The 22,856-nt window shown below is 39.3% G+C and overlaps 1 protein-coding gene across 1 annotated transcript in view; it reads right to left on the reverse strand.

Moving 5' to 3' along the window:
• Positions 1–22,856, reverse strand: part of LOC138319171 (uncharacterized) — a 110,225-nt gene that overhangs the window by 40,615 nt on the left and 46,754 nt on the right. Inside the window, exon 5 of the mRNA XM_069262116.1 lies at positions 11,978–12,061. Coding sequence (XP_069118217.1) covers positions 11,978–12,061 — 84 coding nt within the window. The remainder of the gene's footprint in view (positions 1–11,977; positions 12,062–22,856) is intronic.

Consider the following 22,856-nt stretch of genomic DNA (forward strand, 5'->3'; position numbering starts at 1 on the left):
TTTTCCTCTATTTCCCTATTGGGCCCCGTCACCATTTATACAAATATGTTCTTCTTCCCCTAAGGATGTTTCTGGCCAAATTTGGTTAAAATCATTAGAGAACTTTTGACTAGTAGTGATTTAATGGAAAAGTTTACACACGACGGACGGCGCACGATGACGGACGGTGCACGATGACAATAGGTCTCTCTAAAACAAGCGGCCAAGAGGGCCTGTATCGCTTACCTGGTTTGTATTGTAAAGTCATGTTCTGAATACAGGATCATTATTTCTTTTCTGAAGGAATTTTAAGATTTACCCCTAAATTCATTGTTGGTCCCTACTCTTTCTGCTCCAGGGGGTCAAAATTTATACAAACTCTGTTCCCTTCCACCAAGGATGTTTCTGCCCAAATTTGGTTAGAATCCATGTAGAACTCTATGACTAGTAGCGATTTAAAGGATTAACTTCTAATTTCCCTATTGGGCCCTGATCCTCCTGCCCCCGGGGGGGGGGGGTCAGAGCCAAAATTTATACAAACTTTGTTCCCCTTCCACCAAGGATGTTTCTGGCCAAATTTGGTTAGAATCCATGCAGAACTCTATGACTAGTAGCGATTTAAAGAATTAACCTCTAATTCCCCTATAGGGCCCCGCCCCTCCTGCCCCTGGGGGTCAGAGCTAAAATGTATACAAACTCTGTTCCCCTTCCACCAAGAATGTTTTTTGGCCAAATTTGGTTAAAATCCATTGAAAACTTTTTTACTAGTAGTATTTTAAAGAATTACCAAAATTTCCCTTCGCGAGCCCTGCCCCTCAGGCCCAAGGGGTCAGAGTCTCCATTTATACAAAATTGCTCCCCTTCCCCTAAGGATGTTTCTGGCCTAATTTAGTTAAAATCATTAGAGAACTTTTGACTAGTAGTGATTTAATGGAAAAGTTTACACACGACGGACGGCGCACGATGACGGACGGTGCACGATGACAATAGGTCTCTCTAAAACAAGCGGCCAAGAGGGCCTGTATCGCTTACCTGGTTTGTATTGTAAAGTCATGTTCTGAATACAGGATCATTATTTCTTTTCTGAAGGAATTTTAAGATTTACCCCTAAATTCATTGTTGGTCCCTACTCTTTCTGCTCCAGGGGGTCAAAATTTATACAAACTCTGTTCCCTTCCACCAAGGATGTTTCTGCCCAAATTTGGTTAGAATCCATGTAGAACTCTATGACTAGTAGCGATTTAAAGGATTAACTTCTAATTTCCCTATTGGGCCCTGATCCTCCTGCCCCCGGGGGGGGTCAGAGCCAAAATTTATACAAACTTTGTTCCCCTATCCACCAAGGATGTTTCTGGCCAAATTTGGTTAGAATCCATGCAGAACTCTATGACTAGTAGCGATTTAAAGAATTAACCTCTAATTCCCCTATAGGGCCCCGCCCCTCCTGCCCCTGGGGGTCAGAGCTAAAATGTATACAAACTCTGTTCCCCTTCCACCAAGAATGTTTGTGGCCAAATTTGGTTAAAATCCATTGAAAACTTTTTTACTAGTAGTATTTTAAAGAATTACCAAAATTTCCCTTCGCGAGCCCTGCCCCTCAGGCCCAAGGGGTCAGAGTCTCCATTTATACAAAATTGCTCCCCTTCCCCTAAGGATGTTTCTGGCCTAATTTAGTTAAAATCATTAGAGAACTTTTGACTAGTAGTGATTTAATGGAAAAGTTTACACACGACGGACGGCGCACGATGACGGACGGTGCACGATGACAATAGGTCTCTCTAAAACAAGCGGCCAAGAGGGCCTGTATCGCTTACCTGGTTTGTATTGTAAAGTCATGTTCTGAATACAGGATCATTATTTCTTTTCTGAAGGAATTTTAAGATTTACCCCTAAATTCATTGTTGGTCCCTACTCTTTCTGCTCCAGGGGGTCAAAATTTATACAAACTCTGTTCCCTTCCACCAAGGATGTTTCTGCCCAAATTTGGTTAGAATCCATGTAGAACTCTATGACTAGTAGCGATTTAAAGGATTAACTTCTAATTTCCCTATTGGGCCCTGATCCTCCTGCCCCCGGGGGGGGTCAGAGCCAAAATTTATACAAACTTTGTTCCCCTATCCACCAAGGATGTTTCTGGCCAAATTTGGTTAGAATCCATGCAGAACTCTATGACTAGTAGCGATTTAAAGAATTAACCTCTAATTCCCCTATAGGGCCCCGCCCCTCCTGCCCCTGGGGGTCAGAGCTAAAATGTATACAAACTCTGTTCCCCTTCCACCAAGAATGTTTGTGGCCAAATTTGGTAGCAAGTCATGCAGAAATCTATCACTAGTAGCGTTTTAAAGGATTTACCTCTATTTCCCCTATTGGGCCCTGCTAATCTATGAATCCCAGTTAAAACGGCCCTACTGCAATAATGGACCCAGTCAAAACGGCCCCGTTCCAAAAAAAATATTTAAAAAGGGAACTTATGTTTATTTAAACTGTATATTCAGCATTGATTTTATTTATTTTATTTTTGTAGAGTTTATATATATATATTTTCTTGCACATAATAATGACAGAAAAATATGGCACTAATTATTCTACAACCCTTGTTACACTAAAATCATATGGTTTTATGTTCATTACTCTAATGATTTTATGAGTTCAATAAAACTGTTTGATTTCTGTGATAGTTTTTCTTGTTGTATCATTGTATTTGAAACTGTTTATTGTAACACTAAATTATACCCCTCTTTAAAACGTTTCTTTGGCAGGATAAAGCTATTGACATAATCAGAAAATTATGTTGAATTATGTATACTTTTTTTTCTTATATACATGTATTATTATTATTACATCTACGAATTATCAAATTGAACGCAAATTGCCATGGAATTGGTCAAATTTTTAGTGACATGTACATTTAGCCATATATAAATATAGTCCATGAAATATTAAGTATTTAATAAATTAATACCTGAATAACACTTTGCGCCTGTTATGTATGATAAAATGATTATGTTTTGATGATTTCTGAATGATATTTTATCTTCTTCTATATTAGTGGAATTATATGGATCTGTATTTTATGTCTAAGTAATGATATACATCTGTAATAAACAGTCATTTATACTATGTTATATTTGTGATATATACAAGATACAGTGCACATAATCATCGCAAACATATTTTTTTTTTCTGTTATAATATATATATATATACATGTACCCGGTATATGCATGTTACCTGTACCAGAGAGGGTCTGAACAATCTACAATCAATCCAATTATAATTAATTTCTATATATAATTATATCAAACATTGGCAATTATTATCATTATTTTTTTATCATTATTATAAATATTTATTTATTTATTTTTCATTTATTTATTTCATTTATTTACTTATTTATTTTATGAATTTATCATTCAGTTATTTTCATACTTTCCTTTGTTTTTTTTATTTACTCATTTATGTTTTTGGTTTGTGTAGACATACATGCATGAAAGAATGATGGTGTGAAACAGATGGAGTGAGAGCCAGGATAAATGTTTTGTTGATGTTGAATATGTAAGTTATGTACTTGAGAATGAAAGGGTTGAGAGTTGTTTACTGTGTTTAGGTTAATGAATGTGTGTGATGATTGAGAGCCCTCGTGTGTGGGGACATTTGTTTGTAAGACACCGGACTGACCCAGGGAACCCAACCTGCAATCAATCCAATTATAATTAATTTCTATATAATTATATCAAACATTGGCAATTATTATCATTATTTTTTATCATTATTATAAATATTTATTTATTTATTTTTCATTTATTTATTTCATTTATTTACTTATTTATTTTATGAATTTATCATTCAGTTATTTTCATACTTTCCTTTGTTTTTTTTATTTACTCATTTCTGTTTTTGGTTCTTTGTAGTCATGTTACATGCATGGAAAGAATGTGGTGTGAAAAGATGGAGTGTAGAGCAGGTATAAATGTTTTGTTGATGTTGAATATGTAAGTTATGCTACTTGAGAATGAAAGGGTTGAGAGTTGTTTATGTGTTTAGGTAGGAATGAATGTGTGTGATGATTGAGAGCCCTCGTGTGTGGGGACATTTGTTTGTAAGGAGACTGACCCCAGGGCCCCAACCCTGGCAGTTTCTATTATAGAATAGTCTGACCAATATTGTTTTTTTCACCTAAAAAAAAAAAAAATATGGCACTAATTATTCTACAACCCTTGTTACACTAAAATCATATGGTTTTATGTTCATTACTCTAATGATTTTATAAGTTCAATAAAATTGTTTGATTTCTTTGATAGTTTTTCTTGTTTTATTTTGTTCTTTCTTCTTTATTTTTTTGTTTTGTTCTTTTTTTCAAATTTGAAACTGTTGATTGTAACACTAACTTATACACCTCTTTAAAACGTTTCTTTGGCAGGATAAAGATATTGACAAAATCAGAAAATTTTGTTGAATTATGTATACTTTTTTTTCTGATATACATGTATTATTATTATATCAATGAATTATCAAATTGAACGCAAATTGCCATTGAATTAGTCACATTTCTAGGGACATGTACATTTAGCCATATATAAATGCAGTCGATGAAATATTAAGTAATAGCATTTTACATATATTAGTTTATTATGGTAACTATGGGAACGGACATGAGACAAAAATCATTCACTCAGAATAATATTTCATTCGAAAGCTACAATTTTGTTTCCCTGTCTATTTTCCAACCACCTTAAAAAAACATATGAACCTCAAAAAAAGTCTGATTAACAGGTGTCAACGCGAAATTAATTAGCCGTGGTCAGTGTATACCTAATTATAAGCTTTTACCCTAAACCCCTTGGTCACCATCACTCCTGTCAATCTAAAGCTTTTACCCTAAACCCCTTGGTCACCATCACTCCTGTCAATCTATAGTTTTTACCCTAAACCCCTTGGTCACCATCACTCCTGTCGATCTATAGCTTTTACCCTAAACCCCTTGGTCACCATCTCTCTTGTCAATCTATAGCTTTTACCTAAACCCCTTAGTCACCATCACTCCTGTCAATCTATAGCTTTTACCACTAAACCCCTTGGTCACCATCACTCCTGTCGATCTATAGCTTTTACCCTAAACCCCTTGGTCACCATCACTCCTGTCGACCTATAGCTTTTACCCTAAACTCCTTGGTCACCATCACTCCTGTCGATCTATAGCTTTTACCCTAAACCCCTTGGTCACCATCACTCCTGCTATCTATAGCCTAAACCCCTTGGTCACCATCACTCCTGTCGATCTATAGCTTTTACCCTAAACCCCTTGGTCACCATCACTCCTGTCGATCTATAGCTTTTACCCTAAACCCCTTGGTCACCATCACTCCTGTCGATCTATAGCTTTTACCCTAAACCCCTTGGTCACCATCACTCCTGTCGATCTATAGCTTTTACCCTAAACCCCTTGGTCACCATCACTCCTGTCGATCTATAGCTTTTACCCTAAACCCCTTGGTCACCATCACTCCTGTCGATCTATAGCTTTTACTCTAAACCCCTTGGTCACCATCACTCCTGTCGATCTATAGCTTTTACCCTAAACCCCTTGGTCACCATCACTCCTGTCAATCTATAGCTTTTACCCTAAACCCCTTGGTCACCATCACTCCTGCTAATCTATAGCTTTTACCCTAAACCCCTTGGTCACCACCATCTTTACTCCTTTGGCATCCCTGCTAATCTATAGCTTTTACCCTAAACCCCTTGGTCACCATCACTCCTGTCAATCTATAGCTTTTACCTAAAACCCTTGGTCACCATCACTCCTGTCTAATCTATAGCTTTTACCCTAAACCCCTTTTGGTCATCACTCCTGTCTAATCTATAGCTTTTACCCTAAACCCCTTGGTCACCATCACTCCTGCTAATCTATAGCTTTTACCTAAACCCCTGGTCACCATCACTCTGCTAATCTATAGCTTTTACCTAAACCCCTTGGTCACCATCACTCCTGCTAAACTATAGCTTTTACCCTAAACCCCTTGGTCACCATCGCTCCTGCTATCTATAGATTTTACCAAAACCCCTTGGTCACCATCACTCCTGCTAATCTATAGCTTTTACCTAAACCCCTTGGTCACCATCGCTCCTGCTAATCTATAGCTTTTACCCTAAACCCCTTGGTCACCATCACTCCTGCTATCTATAGCTTTTACCTAAACCCCTTGGTCACCATCATTCTCCTGCTAATCTATAGCTTTTACCCTAAACCCCTTGGTCACCATCACTCCTGCTAATCTATAGCTTTTACCCTAAAACCCCTTGGTCACCATCACTCCTGCTAATCTATAGCTTTTACCCTAAACCCCTTGGTCACCATCACTCCTGCTAATCTATAGCTTTTACCCTAAACCCCTTGGTCACCATCTCTCCTGCTAATCTATAGCTTTTACCCTAAACCCCTTGGTCACCATCACTCCTGTCAATCTATAGCTTTTACCCTAAACCCCTTGGTCACCATCACTCCTGCTAATCTATAGCTTTTACCCTAAACCCCTTGGTCACCATCACTCCTGTCAATCTATAGCTTTTACCCTAAACCCCTTGGTCACCATCACTCCTGTCAATCTATAGCTTTTACCCTAAACCCCTTGGTCACCATCACTCCTGCTAATCTATAGCTTTTACCCTAAACCCCTTGGTCACCATCACTCCTGCTAATCTATAGCTTTTACCCTAAACCCCTTGGTCACCATCACTCCTGCTAATCTATAGCTTTTACCCTAAACCCCTTGGTCACCATCACTCCTGTCTAATCTATAGCTTTTACCCTAAACCCCTTGGTCACCATCACTCCTGCTAATCTATAGCTTTTACCCTAAACCCCTTGGTCACCATCTACTCCTGCTATCTATAGCTTTTACCCTAAACCCCTTGGTCACCATCACTCCTGCTAATCTATAGCTTTTACCCTAAACCCCTTGGTCACCATCACTCCTGCTAATCTATAGCTTTTACCCTAAACCCCTTGGTCACCATCATTCCTGCTAATCTATAGCTTTTACCCTAAACCCCTTGGTCACCATCACTCCTGTCGATCTATAGCTTTTGCTCTAAACCTCTAGGTCACATCACTCCTGTCTAATCTATAGCTTTTACCCTAAACCCCTTGGTCACCATCACTCCTGTCTAATCTATAGCTTTTACCCTAAACCCCTTGGTCACCATCACTCCTGTCAATCTATAGCTTTTACCCTAAACCCCTTGGTCACCATCACTCCTGCTAATCTATAGCTTTTACCCTAAACCCCTTGGTCACCATCACTCCTGCTAATCTATAGCTTTTACCCTAAACCCCTTGGTCACCATCACTCCTGTCAATCTATAGCTTTTACCCTAAACCCCTTGGTCACCATCACTCCTGCTAATCTATAGCTTTTACCCTAAACCCCTTGGTCACCATCACTCCTGCTAATCTATAGCTTTTACCCTAAACCCCTTGGTCACCATCACTCCTGCTAATCTATAGCTTTTACCCTAAACCCCTTGGTCACCATCACTCCTGCTAATCTATAGCTTTTACTCTAAACTTCTTGGTCACCATCACTCCTGTCTAATCTATAGCTTTTACCTAAACCCCTTGGTCACCATCACTCCTGAATCTATAGCTTTTACCCTAAACCCCTTGGTCACCATCTCTCTTGTCAATCTATAGCTTTTACTCTAAACCCCTTGGTCACCATCTCTCCTGCTAATCTATAGCTTTTACCCTAAACCCCTTGGTCACCATCACTCCTGCAATCTATAGCTTTTACCCTAAACCCCTTGGTCACCATCACTCCTGCTAATCTATAGCTTTTACCCTAAACCCCTTGGTCACCATCACTCTCTTGTCAATCTATAGCTTTTACTCTAAACCCCTTGGTCACCATCACTCCTGTCTAATCTATAGCTTTTACCCTAAACCCCTTGGTCACCATCACTCCTGCTAATCTATAGCTTTTACCCTAAACCCCTTGGTCACCATCACTCCTGCTAATCTATAGCTTTTACCCTAAACCCCTTGGTCACCATCACTCCTGCTAATCTATAGCTTTTACCCTAAACCCCTTGGTCACCATCACTCCTGCTAATCTATAGCTTTTACCCTAAACCCCTTGGTCACCATCACTCCTGCTAATCTATAGCTTTTACCCTAAACCCCTTGGTCACCATCACTCCTGTCAATCTATAGCTTTTACCCTAAACCCCTTGGTCACCATCTCTCCTGTCAATCTATAGCTTTTACCCTAAACCCCTTGGTCACCATCTCTCCTGCTAATCTATAGCTTTTACCCTAAACCCCTTGGTCACCATCACTCCTGCTAATCTATAGCTTTTACCCTAAACCCCTTGGTCACCATCACTCCTGCTAATCTATAGCTTTTACCCTAAACCCCTTGGTCACCATCACTCCTGCATCTATAGCTTTACCTAACCCCTGGCTCAATCTATAGCTTTTTACCCTAAACCCCTTGGTCACCATCACTCCTGCTAATCTATAGCTTTTACCCTAAACCCCTTGGTCACCATCACTCCTGTCAATCTATAGCTTTTACCCTAAACCCCTTGGTCACCATCACTCCTGTCAATCTATAGCTTTTACCCTAAACCCCTTGGTCACCATCACTCCTGCTAATCTATAGCTTTTACCCTAAACCCCTTGGTCACCATCACTCCTGCTAATCTATAGCTTTTACCCTAAACCCCTTGGTCACCATCACTCCTGCTAATCTATAGCTTTTACCCTAAACCCCTTGGTCACCATCACTCCTGCTAATCTATAGCTTTTACCCTAAACCCCTTGGTCACCATCACTCCTGCTAATCTATAGCTTTTACCCTAAACCCCTTGGTCACCATCACTCCTGCTAATCTATAGCTTTTAGCCCTAAACCCCTTGGTCACCATCTCTCCTGTCAATCTATAGCTTTTACCCTAAACCCCTTGGTCACCCATCTCTCCTGTCAATCTATAGCTTTTACCTAAACCCCTTGGTCACCATCACTCCTGCTAATCTATAGCTTTTACCCTAAACCCCTTGGTCACCATCGCTCCTGCTATCTATAGCTTTTACCCTAAACCCCTTGGTCACCATCACTCCTGCTAATCTATAGCTTTTACCCTAAACCCCTTGGTCACCATCACTCCTGCTAATCTATAGCTTTTACCCTAAACCCCTTGGTCACCATCACTCCTGTCAATCTATAGCTTTTACCCTAAACCCCTTGGTCACCATCACTCCTGCTAATCTATAGCTTTTACCCTAAACCCCTTGGTCACCATCACTCCTGTCAATCTATAGCTTTTACCCTAAACCCCTTGGTCACCATCACTCCTGCTAATCTATAGCTTTTACCCTAAACCCCTTGGTCACCATCACTCCTGCTAATCTATAGCTTTTACCCTAAACCCCTTGGTCACCATCACTCCTGCTAATCTATAGCTTTTACCCTAAACCCCTTGGTCACCATCACTCCTGCTAATCTATAGCTTTTACCCTAAACCCCTTGGTCACCATCACTCCTGCTAATCTATAGCTTTTACCCTAAACCCCTTGGTCACCATCACTCCTGCTAATCTATAGCTTTTACCCTAAACCCCTTGGTCACCATCACTCCTGCTAATCTATAGCTTTTACTTTAAACCCCATGGTCCCCATGTCACCTCATTCCTGCTAATCTATAGATTTTACCAAAACCCCTTCCTCACCATCGCTCCTGCTAATCTATAGCTATTACCCTAAACCCCTTGGTCACAATCACTCCTGCTAATCTATAGCTTTTACCCTAAACCCCTTGGTCACCATCACTTTGCTAACTATAGTTTTACCCTAAACCCCTTGGCCATCACATCATCTACCAACCTTCAAAACTATAGTTTTACCCTAAACCCCTTAGTCACCATCCTCCTGCTAATCTATAGCTTTTTACCCTAAACCCCTTGGTCACCATCCTCTGCTAATCTATAGCTATTACCCTAAACCCCTTGGTCACAATCACTCCTGTCAATCTATAGCTTTTACACTAAACCCCTTGGTCACCATCATTCCTGCTAATCTATAGCTTTTACCCTAAACCCCTTGGTCACTACTCTCTTGTCAATCTATAGCTTTTACTCTAAACCCCTTGGTCACCATCACTCCTGTCAATCTATTGCTTTTACACTAAACCCCTTGGTCACCATCTCTCCTGTCAATCTTTAGCTTTTACCCTAATCCCCTTGGTCACAATCACTCCTGCTAATCCATAGCTTTTACCCTTAACCCCTTGGTCACAATCACTCCTGCTAATTCATAGCTTTTACCCTAAACCCCTTGGTCACCATCACTCCTGCTAATCCATAGCTTTTACCCTAAACCCCTTGGTCACCATCACTCCTGCTAATCCATAGCTTTTACCCTAAACCCCTTGGTAACCATCATTCCTGCTAATCTATAGCTTTAACCCTAAACCCCTAGGTCACCATCATTCCTGTCGATCTATAGCTTTTGCTCTAAACCTCTTGGTCACCATCACTCCTGTCGATCTATAGCTTTAACCCTAAACTCCTTGGTCACCATCTCTCTTGTCAATCTATAGCTTTTACTCTAAACCCCTTTGGTCACCATCTCTTCTGAAAACTATAGCTTTTACCCTAAACCCCTTGGTCACCATCAATCCTGCTAATCTATAGCTTTTACACTATACCCCTTGGTCACCATCATTCCTGCTAATCTATAGCTTTTACCCTAAACCCCTTGGTCACCATCTCTCTTGTCAATCTATAGCTTTTACTCTAAACCCCTTGGTCACCATCTCTCCTGAAAACTATAGCTTTTACCCTAAACCCCTTGGTCACCATCTCTCTTGTCAATCTATAGCTTTTACTCTAAACCCCTTGGTCACCATCACTCCTGTCAATGTATAGCTTTTACACTAAACCCCTTGGTCACCATCTCTCCTGTCAATCTTTAGCTTTTACCCTAAACCCCTTGGTCACCATCACTCCTGCTAATCTATAGCTTTTACCCTAAACCCCTTGGTCACCATCACTCCTGCTAATCTATAGCTTTTACTTTAAACCCCATGGTCACCATCACTCCTGCTAATCCATAGCTTTTACCCTAAACCCCTTGGTAACCATCACTCCTGCTAATCTATAGCTTTTACCCTAAACCCCTTGGTCACAATCACTCCTGCTAATCTATAGCTTTTACCCTAAACCCCTTGGTCACCATCATTCCTGCTAATCTATAGCCTTAACCCTAAACCCCTTGGTCACCATCACTCCTGCTAATCTATAGCTTTTACCCTTAAGCCCTTGATCACCGTCACTCCTGCTAATCTATAGCTAGTGCGCATTATGAAAATTGTCTGCAAAGCTGCTCCACCGTACATTGGGACCCTGGTCATATTTTGGCTTATATGGCTTTTTGCATGAAAGCGCCAAAATTCAACACACCAAAATTTTGCTAAATATTTATATGTTTGTATATAATGATCAATACATCTACATATCATTTATTAGGTATGTGAACAGGTAATAGCTGGTAAATTGCTTTATCACATTAAAGCATATATTTAAGGTATGTGCTAGCAACTAACGTAACCTGTGCAAGTCTTTCTTTTTTGCAAACATATATAATAAGATGTGTGACTATTAATCATTTCTATTGAAGACCAATATTTCAAAGGGTTGTCTTGAATTGATAATTGATTCAAAACTAATTACCTCAGTTTTTCATTGTTGCGGGATCTATGTGTATAGACAAAGTAAATCTTCAGATTTTTTCTCTCTATCAAATCAAGTTATGCTCCAAAATTTAACATGGCACAGTGAAAAGCCAAATTTAAACGCACCAAAATTTAACCACCCTATTTTGATACAAAAATGCCAAATTTTCAAAACGCCAAATTATCCCAATTTACATAGACCACAGATTCAATAGGAAGCTACAATGTAGTTGTAAATATCAGATAGTTAGTGTGCACAATACATACCATTGCCTTCAACTGATGTCCTTCAAAAACTATGCCATCCAAGTTGTCTGCTGCTAAAACAACCATTTCTGGCTTAGAAAATTTCTGTGGAAAAATTTAGGAAATCATTAATACACTCAATAAACATTCAATTGCGAAGCCCGGTTACATAAAATTTACATGGGCTCCATCATCATTATACCCTCATAACCTCAACAAAATAAAAATATATTCCTTATATTTACAGTTTTTCATGTAAATGAATACTATTAATTCTCGCGGCAGTTGCATATTTTTTATTAAAATATCCATATTTTTTTCTCTCCCTTCATCGTCAACAAATTCGATTGAACATTTGATTGGAATCCAGTCATTCATATGTTCCCACCAAAAGTAGGGTCATGACTCCACATTGCTACGTCATCGACTATTCCCGTAACAATAGAATCTCCGCGCGTGTTGTGCTATCATAATACACTGATAATGATAATAATAGAAAGCATGGTTATTGAGTCCGTGTCAGTGCAAACTGTAAATATATTAACATATCTTCACTTTTCACTTGTAGTTACATAGAGTAAGATGATAATCGACTAAATCGCCCATACTTGACAAGATTATCCTGAAATTGCAAGGAAAAGATATTTGTCTTTTACCAAAATAGGACAGTTTACATGTGCTAGACAATGAGGTAATGTTAGGGATATCTCAACCCTTAAGATTTACAGGGTTGACTAGTTAAAATCTTTCATTCAGGTTGAGATTGATAGAATTTTACTTGGGTCTGTCAAGTGGACAAGGATATCTCAACCCGAGTGAAAGATTTTGGCAGATCAATCCGAAGCTTGTGAGGTTTGGCGGCCAAAATCTCTCACGAGGGTTGAGATATCCCTGTCCACTTGACAGAGCCATGTTTTATTATTTTTCTCCGATATTGTAAAGAAAAATTCAGTTATTTAGAATTATTTTTACAATGTCAACATCACAGAGATATCACAATGCATCTGAGCTAAAAATGAAAAATGTCTTCAACAGTAGTCTCGGCATGCATCAATGATGTCATTATCAAGCGCATTTGAGGTGCCTTTTCCATACCCCGGTCTACCATAGGAATACCCTGTCAACAATGGGAGAAATCCCTGTCCACTTGACAGACCCATGTAAGATTGCATTAATCCCATGGTTGCTAAGGAAATTCCTGTTTGGGAAAAGACAGCTCACATGGCTAGACAATTACTGTGAAATCATTAATTTTCGTGGGGGTTTAATTTTCGTGGATTTCGTTTTTTGACCAAAGTCAACGAATTTACATCCCCACGAAAATATATATACCTATACCAATGTCATGTAAGTTTATGCGTTCATACATTGTAGGATGATAAGTACCTCACTACATGTACATAAAATCTATTTCGGGGACAAGCATGACAAGTTCAAAGTTTGAAAATATTGTTCAAACAAAGACGTTTTTCAGAATTTCATAGACTTCATCAACATGTACCAACAAATAATTGATTGAGTATATCATGAATCTATCAATGTGACACGATAATTGTTTGTTGGACACATCTGTATAAACACTAGCTGAGTACCGACTCTAGCTTGTGATTGTAACTGTGTTGTGTGGTAGAGCTTAGTTCCGGTTGAGCGATCACACAGTACAGGTGACAGTGTCGACTGTGTATTTTTACTGTCGACGCGGGTTTACTTCGAAAGGCACGGCTTCATTACTTCCTCGATATGTGGATAAACTAGTTACCTGTGCATTTATACAAACGAGTGTGGTTAATTTATTCTGGGAATGCAGCGCTTGTTTTCATTGGTTGACGCATTTCTATAAACACGCCCATTTCTTCAAAAAATAAGCTTCAGAAAAAACGTGCGTTTGAACTATCTGAATTGAAATCAGTATTAAGAATCAGTTTCAGTACCGATACATATCTGACATGCGCGACGTAAAGCAGAATTTTTTTAGGAAAAGCACACATTTTGCTGATTTACCTGAAAGATGAATTCTCTATAATCGTGAGCATTTATTTGTAACAGAAGCCATGCGTGTAGTCAAAGCCCCAAAACAGCACCGTTGATCAAGGCCTAGAATCTACAACGACGTAAGTAATTATTTACCGGCAGTAAACAACAGAAATTTGAGACAGATTCCTACAGTACACTCTGAAAAATAGCAGTAACAAACTTTAAACACCAAAATGCAAGATGGCGGTCATTCTGCAATCTTGTTGACCAATCACTCAAAAAAAGCAATATGCACAACAAGGGCCCTAGGGGGAACCTACATATAAGAAAGATCCCTTCAGTACTTTCTGAGAAATAGCGTTAACAAACATTGACTGCCAAAATCCAAAATGGCTGCCTAGTGGCAATATTAGTTTTCCGATCAGTTTGAAAATCAGCATGACACTCCTAGGGCCCTAGGGAAATTTGAGAAATATCTGTGCAGTACTTCTCAGGAAATAGCAGTAACAAGCGTTGTTTACGGACAGACAACGGATGCCAGACCACCGACGAAAGGCAATTTGAATAGCCCACCATCTGATATTGGATATTGTTAAAATTTTAACTTTGAACTCTACCCGTGTTAAACCCAGCTCAGACCCAGGGTTCCCAGCGTTTTTCTCGGAGTAGGCCAACACGTTTTGTTCATGACTCTCGAACTGGGGTCTATAAATAGGATTAACATCACTCAACTCAACCTGGAAGTTTCACATGAGCTCTTCCTTGCAACAATATACGTTCAATGGGACAGAATCGTAGCTCTGACGACGACCATCTGTCAGAAATCATCTGTCCGTCATTCAGAGCGATGGCGTCGCAGCTGGGTATTAATTTGTTATATAAATATCAGTCTCCAGATTTAATGCAGTGGAATAGATATATCAACTCGTGAGACACAGATCACAGAAAAACCCACAGCTAACATATGACTTCACTGAATATACAGTTACAAATGCTATCATAGAAATCAAAGATTCATTTCTTTCTAATCTGTTGGAGAAATGTGGATTTGTATAATTTATTTACTATGAAAAGACTGTTGTGACTGAGAATTATATTGAGGTGATTTGTTTGATAATACTGATTAAAAAGATGTGGCAGTGTTCTATGTTGTTGCTATATTCTGAAATTACTCTCTCGTGAAAGATCATTTCATTGCCACGCCCACGGAGCTATCCAAACAAATCATAGCCAAGTTTACATACTTCAATTATCTAATTGCTGTATCGGCTTGCTCACCTATCACGGTAGCTACTGAGCCACGACATCAGTTGATAGGTCACGGCCGATACCAACACTTGTTGTATTTTGTCACTTTACTCCTGAGCTGTAGGGATGTCAGGGTTCATGTTTTTTCAGCTCCGTTCGGTTTCAATTTTTTTGTATCGGTTTTCGGTTTTTGGTTCAGACAAATCTTACTTAAATACTTTTTAAGTTTTTACGGTAAGTCTATTTACTATCAAAAACAAGTTTTGCTTTAGATTAAAAAAGATGGTACATCACTCATACAAATGCTTTTTTTCTCTATCGAAATTTTACTTCAAGTTAAAAACATTAACAAGAGATCACAGAGGGGTCTTGGTGCCCACCAAAGATTGATCTATGTCTGGCAAATGAAAGAGGGATTTTTTTCTCTGCGTTTCAAACTTAATCTTCTGTTTTCTGGTTTTCAAACTAACTTCTTTTTTCTGCTTTTCAAACTTTTCTATTATCAAAATCCAAGATGGTGGTCGGCCATATCTTGTTGACCGATCAGTCCCAAAATGCAATAGGCAGAACTAGGGCCCTAGAAAAGCCTACATGAAAATTTGAGAACGATCCATTCTGTACCTTCTGAGAAAAAGCAGTAACAAACTTTAAATTTCAAAGATGGTTGCCTGGCAGCTATCTTGTTTACCAATTGGTCAAAAAATGCAATATGCGAAACTAGGGCCCCAGGGGAACCTACCTATGAAATTTGCAAGGATCCCTTCAGTACCTTTTGAGAAATAGCGGTAACAAACTTCAACAATCATAGCGGTAACAAACTTCAACAATCAAAATCCAAGATGGCGCTATGGTGGCCATCTTGTTAACAGACCAGTCCTTAAATGCAATATGCACAACCACAGCCCTATGGGAACTTACATATGATATTTGAGAATGATCTCTTCAGTACTTTCTGAGAAATAGCGATGACAAACCTCAACTATCAAAATCCAAGATGGCTTTCTAGTGGCCATATTGTTTACCAATCTGTCTAAAAACCAGCATGACACTCCTTGGGCCCTAGGGAAACCTACATATGAAATTTGAGACAGAGATATTCAGTACTTTTTTGAGAAATAGCAGTAACAAACATCAACTGCCAAAATCCAAGATGGCTGCCTGGTGGCCATATCGTTTTTCCAATCAGTCTCAAAATTAGCATGACTCTCCTAGGGCCCTATGGGAACCTACATTTGAAATTTGAAGCAGATCTCTTTAGCATTCCATGAGAACTAGCGTTAACAAATATCAACTGCCAAGATGGCTTCCTGAAGGCCAAATTGTTTTTCTGATCAGTCTGAAAATCAGTATGACACTCCAAGGGCCCTAGGGGAACCTACATATGAAATTTGGGACAGATCCCTTGAGTACTTTCTGAGAAATAGCGTTAACAAACAACAACTGCCAAAATCCAAGATGACTGCCTGGCAGCTATATTTTTTTCCGATCAGTTTGAAAAACAGTATGACACTCCAAGGGCCCTAGGGGAACCTACATATGAAATTTGGGACAGATCCCTTGAGTACTTTCTGAGAAATAGTGGTAACAATCATCAACTACCAAACTCCAAGATGGCTACCTGGCGGCCATATTGTTATTCCGATCAGTCTAAAAATCAGCATGACACTTCGTTTGCCCTATGGAAACCTACATATGAAATTTAAGACGGATCTCTTGAGTATTTTCTGAGAAATAGTGGTAACAAACATCAACTTCAGAAATACAGGATGACTGCCTGGCGGCAATATTGTTTTTCTGATCAGTCTGAAAATCTGCATGACACTCTGTGTGCCCTAGGGGAACCTACATATGAAATTTTAGACAGATCCCTCAAGTATTTTCTGAGAAATAGCGGTAACAAGCGATGTTTACGGATGGACGAACAGATGGTCGGCTAAAAATAATTAATTGCGTCCTAAAAAAAATCCACAGCATCCTATATGATATGAAGTACTGATTGTGCATGCAACAAAAAATAAAATAAATTATTTTATATAATTTTTTGTGTTAATTAGACATATAACCTGATTAAATACCAATTTTTGTTCAGATGTAGAATATCATTTATGATCTGTCGGCAGTGGAACATCTTTAAATAAACAAAATTGAATATTTACTTAGTTTTTTAACTCTTTCAGTACACGTGACACATTAATCAGTCACAGAGACATATGTTCTCATATGCTTTATGATACATTACTCCGTCTCCTTCATGACGCATTTTCATGTCATGATTTGAAGTTTTACTGCAAATAAATACAGTGAAACTTCCCTAAACTGATCATAGTCGGTGCATAGAATTTCGGCCGGTTTAAAGAGGGTTCGATTTGGAGAAGTGGACCGCATATTGATCATTATGATCCGGATTTAATTGATCGGATGTCGTTTTCTACACTATACTGTACTGCCTAGTGTTCGTTATAACCGACAGATATTAATTGTTAATGTAAATTAAATTTTATCACAAAAGAAAGAATCATACGATTAAAAGGAATGGATTACAACAATCTTGACTTTGTTACCGCTTATAAATGTAGTTAGTTGCGTGAATGTTCTCGTCTGAACTAACCTATATACGGCTGATCGCTTCTGGTTACATCAAGAATGAAATTAAATATGGTCTAATTACATGATGATCAGTCGATCCCGGTCATTATATGGTAAAAACAATACATGGCTTCGGCTTCTTCATACAGATTATTTACATTATCCGACAACTACATAAGTAAATAAATAACCTCGCAAAATTGAATATGAATTGAACCTTTCTGTTTATTTCTAGCTCTACTTGTTTTCCTAGAGTAAACAAACTGTCAGTGCACCTGCACATGGTACACCTTCGTTACAGATGCTCCACCGCCGACAGAGCATAAATGATATTCATCATTTGAACAACAATTGGTGTTTACATGTGTATAACAATTGGTACAATTGGTGTTTACATGTGTATAACTTAAAACAATTTATTTTGCCTTTGGTGCATGCGCAATCATTTCATGTACTTCATTCTATATAAGATATAGTGCCATGGAATTTTTTCGGGGTACAATTAATTATTTTTCATATTTTAACTTGAAGTAAAATTAGAAGCTCAAACTTTTCAATGGTGGTAATGGTGTAAAATAAATAACTTTTGTAACTGAAGAAAAATACAAAATCATCTGCTCATGTTTTTGATAGTGAGAAAATACCATTTGTCAGCAGTGGAGCATCTTTAAATATCTAAACAATAGACATGATTAAATAATTACACCACCATCTCTGGTATAATTACCGTGTACACATACCTATAGCCTTCACACCTGTATGTATGCCCCAGGACATGGCATGCGACAACTATGGATACATGTACATGTGTATTTCACGGTCGGTTGATCAGACCTCATTGCAAACTATCGGTGTCGCTCAGGTAAGGCTGGTTTTCATAAGTGTATTTTAGTTACATTTGACAATTCTGATCTCAAAATCGGTCTGGTATTCGGAATTGGGAGGGATCCATTTTGGGAAGTTTTATTTACTATTAATAAAGAGGAATTCATTGCGTAGATGACATCCATTTTCGGTTTATAGACTGAGGTGATCGGTTTTGAGACGGTTCGGTTTCGGGAAGTTACACAGTACATCGATACTATCTTAGAAAAAGTGTTTAAAAGAGGTAATTTGCATTGAAATTATAATAAAGATGAACATTATTACCTACCAGGTGCATGCTCAATTGTAAAATGGTTTAATTCACGGAATATGGGCCAACGGAAACAAATTGTTTTCAATCGTAACACAACGGCAGCCTGATTTAGCTGCCGATTTTCTGCCAGATTGTTATCGAAAAAATAATAATAAAAACATCAAAAATCATAATATATCCAACAATAAGATAAATATATCATTTAGATATTATGTATGTGCAAAAAATGTCCGCAGACAGCAAACAAACGATCTTCTGAAGAACTGAACTTGCACACGTGTTACACATATGTCGGTCAACAGTTGTAATTCTCGGGATTCTGAATAACAGTTTAGCGGTATTTTCATTGAAATAGTCAGCAATTCAGTTTATACACGTAAATTACAGACAAAGATAGGAAATTTAATTTTCTAATGAACCTAACCGAAACTAAAAATCATCGTACCAAACTCAACCGTACGGCTGAATATTATCTCAGTTAACCGTATTTTCGGTTAACCGTGGCACTCAGACTGAACTGTGAGTGAGAGGGGGATAGAAATCTTACCACAATAGCTACAATGCCCTGTTTCTGATAGTCTACTAAACTCCTGAGCTGTGAGTGAGAGGGGGATAGAAATCTTACCACAATAGCTACAATGCCCTGTTTCTGATGATAGTCTACTAAACTCCTGAGCTGTGAGTAAGAGGGGATAGAAATCTTACCACAATAGCTACAATGCCCTGTTTCTGTTGAGTCTACTAAACTCCTGAGCTGTGAGTGAGAGGGGGATAGAAATCTTACCACAATAGCTACAATGCCCTGTTTCTGATAGTCTTCTAAACTCCTGAGCTGTGAGTGAGAGGGGGGTAGAAATCTTACCACAATAGCTACAATGCCCTGTTTCTGTTCTACTTAGTCTTCTATAAACCTCGTTCTGTAGCTAACTCCTGAGCTGTGAGAGGGGGTAGAAATCTTACCACAATAGCTACAATGCCCTGTTTCTGATAGTCTACTAAACTCCTGAGCTGTGAGTGAGAGGGGGATAGAAATCTTACCACAATAGCTACAATGCCCTGTTTCTGCTAGTCTTCTAAACTCCTGAGCTGTGAGTGAGAGGGGGATAGAAATCTTACCACAATAGCTACAATGCCCTGTTTCTGCTAGTCTTCTAAACTCCTGCGCTGTGAGTGAGAGGGGGATAGAAATCTTACCACAATAGCTACAATGCCCTGTTTCTGATAGTCTACTAAACTCCTGCGCTGTGAGTGAGAGGGGGATAGAAATCTTACCACAATAGCTACAATGCCCTGTTAATGCCCTGTTTCTGATAGTCTACTAAACTCCTGAGCTGTGAGTAAGAGGGGATAGAAATCTTACCACAATAGCTACAATGCCCTGTTTCTGCTAGTCTTCTAAACTCCTGAGCTGTGAGTGAGAGGGGGATAGAAATCTTACCACAATAGCTACAATGCCCTGTTTCTGCTAGTCTTCTAAACTCCTGAGCTGTGAGTGAGAGGGGGATAGAAATCTTACCACAATAGCTACAATGCCCTGTTTCTGCTAGTCTTCTAAACTCCTGAGCTGTGAGTGAGAGGGGGTAGAAATCTTACCACAATAGCTACAATGCCCTGTTTCTGCTAGTCTTCTAAACTCCTGCGCTGTGAGTGAGAGGGGGTAGAAATCTTACCACAATAGCTACAATGCCCTGTTTCTGATAGTCTACTAAACTCCTGAGCTGTGAGTGAGAGGGGGATAGAAATCTTACCACAATAGCTACAATGCCCTGTTTCTGCTAGTCTTCTAAACTCCTGAGCTGTGAGTGAGAGGGGGGTAGAAATCTTACCACAATAGCTACAATGCCCTGTTTCTGCTAGTCTTCTAAACTCCTGCGCTGTGAGTGAGAGGGGGGTAGAAATCTTACCACAATAGCTACAATGCCCTGTTTCTGCTAGTCTTCTAAACTCCTGCGCTGTGAGTGAGAGGGGGATAGAAATCTTACCACAATAGCTACAATGCCCTGTTTCTAATAGTCTACTAAACTCCTGAGCTGTGAGTAAGAGGGGATAGAAATCTTACCACAATAGCTACAATGCCCTGTTTCTAATAGTCTACTAAACTCCTGAGCTGTGAGTGAGAGGGGGGTAGAAATCTTACCACAATAGCTACAATGCCCTGTTTCTGATAGTCTACTAAACTCCTGAGCTGTGAGTAAGAGGGGATAGAAATCTTACCACAATAGCTACAATGCCCTGTTTCTGCTAGTCTTCTAAACTCCTGAGCTGTGAGTGAGAGGGGGATAGAAATCTTACCACAATAGCTACAATGCCCTGTTTCTGATAGTCTTCTAAACTCCTGAGCTGTGAGTGAGAGGGGGATAGAAATCTTACCACAATAGCTACAATGCCCTGTTTCTAATAGTCTACTAAACTCCTGAGCTGTGAGTAAGAGGGGATAGAAATCTTACCACAATAGCTACAATGCCCTGTTTCTGCTAGTCTTCTAAACTCCTGCGCTGTGAGTGAGAGGGGGATAGAAAATCTTACCACAATAGCTACAATGCCCTGTTTCTAATAGTCTACTAAACTCCTGCGCTGTGAGTGAGAGGGGGTAGAAATCTTACCACAATAGCTACAATGCCCTGTTTCTGATAGTCTACTAAACTCCTGAGCTGTGAGTAAGAGGGGGTAGAAATCTTACCACAATAGCTACAATGCCCTGTTTCTGATAGTCTACTAAACTCCTGAGCTGTGATCATGAGTAAGAGGGGGATAGAAATCTTACCACAATAGCTACAATGCCCTGTTAATGCCCTGTTTCTGATAGTCTACTAAACTCCTGAGCTGTGAGTAAGAGGGGGATAGAAATCTTACCACAATAGCTACAATGCCCTGTTTCTAATAGTCTACTAAACTCCTGAGCTGTGAGTAAGAGGGGGATAGAAATCTTACCACAATAGCTACAATGCCCTGTTTCTGCTAGTCTTCTAAACTCCTGAGCTGTGAGTGAGAGGGGGATAGAAATCTTACCACAATAGCTACAATGCCCTGTTTCTGATAGTCTTCTAAACTCCTGCGCTGTGAGTGAGAGGGGGATAGAAATCTTACCACAATAGCTACAATGCCCTGTTTCTGCTAGTCTTCTAAACTCCTGCGCTGTGAGTGAGAGGGGGATAGAAATCTTACCACAATAGCTACAATGCCCTGTTTCTAATAGTCTACTAAACTCCTGAGCTGTGAGTGAGAGGGGGATAGAAATCTTACCACAATAGCTACAATGCCCTGTTTCTGATAGTCTACTAAACTCCTGAGCTGTGAGTGAGAGGGGGATAGAAATCTTACCACAATAGCTACAATGCCCTGTTAATGCCCTGTTTCTGATAGTCTACTAAACTCCTGAGCTGTGAGTAAGAGGGGGTAGAAATCTTACCACAATAGCTACAATGCCCTGTTTCTGATAGTCTACTAAACTCCTGAGCTGTGAGTAAGAGGGGGATAGAAATCTTACCACAATAGCTACAATGCCCTGTTTCTGCTAGTCTACTAAACTCCTGAGCTGTGAGTAAGAGGGGGATAGAAATCTTACCACAATAGCTAGCTACAATGCCCTGTTTCTGATAGTCTACTAAACTCCTGAGCTGTGAGTAAGAGGGGGATAGAAATCTTACCACAATAGCTACAATGCCCTGTTTCTGATAGTCTACTAAACTCCTGAGCTGTGAGTGAGAGGGGGATAGAAATCTTACCACAATAGCTACAATGCCCTGTTTCTAATAGTCTACTAAACTCCTGAGCTGTGAGTGAGAGGGGGATAGAAATCTTACCACAATAGCTACAATGCCCTGTTTCTAATAGTCTACTAAACTCCTGAGCTGTGAGTAAGAGGGGGGATAGAAATCTTACCACAATAGCTACAATGCCCTGTTTCTAATAGTCTTCTAAACTCCTGAGCTGTGAGTGAGAGGGGGATAGAAA

Source organism: Argopecten irradians, chromosome 3 (genome assembly GCF_041381155.1).
Source record: "Argopecten irradians isolate NY chromosome 3, Ai_NY, whole genome shotgun sequence".
Lineage (NCBI taxonomy): Eukaryota > Metazoa > Mollusca > Bivalvia > Pectinida > Pectinidae > Argopecten > Argopecten irradians.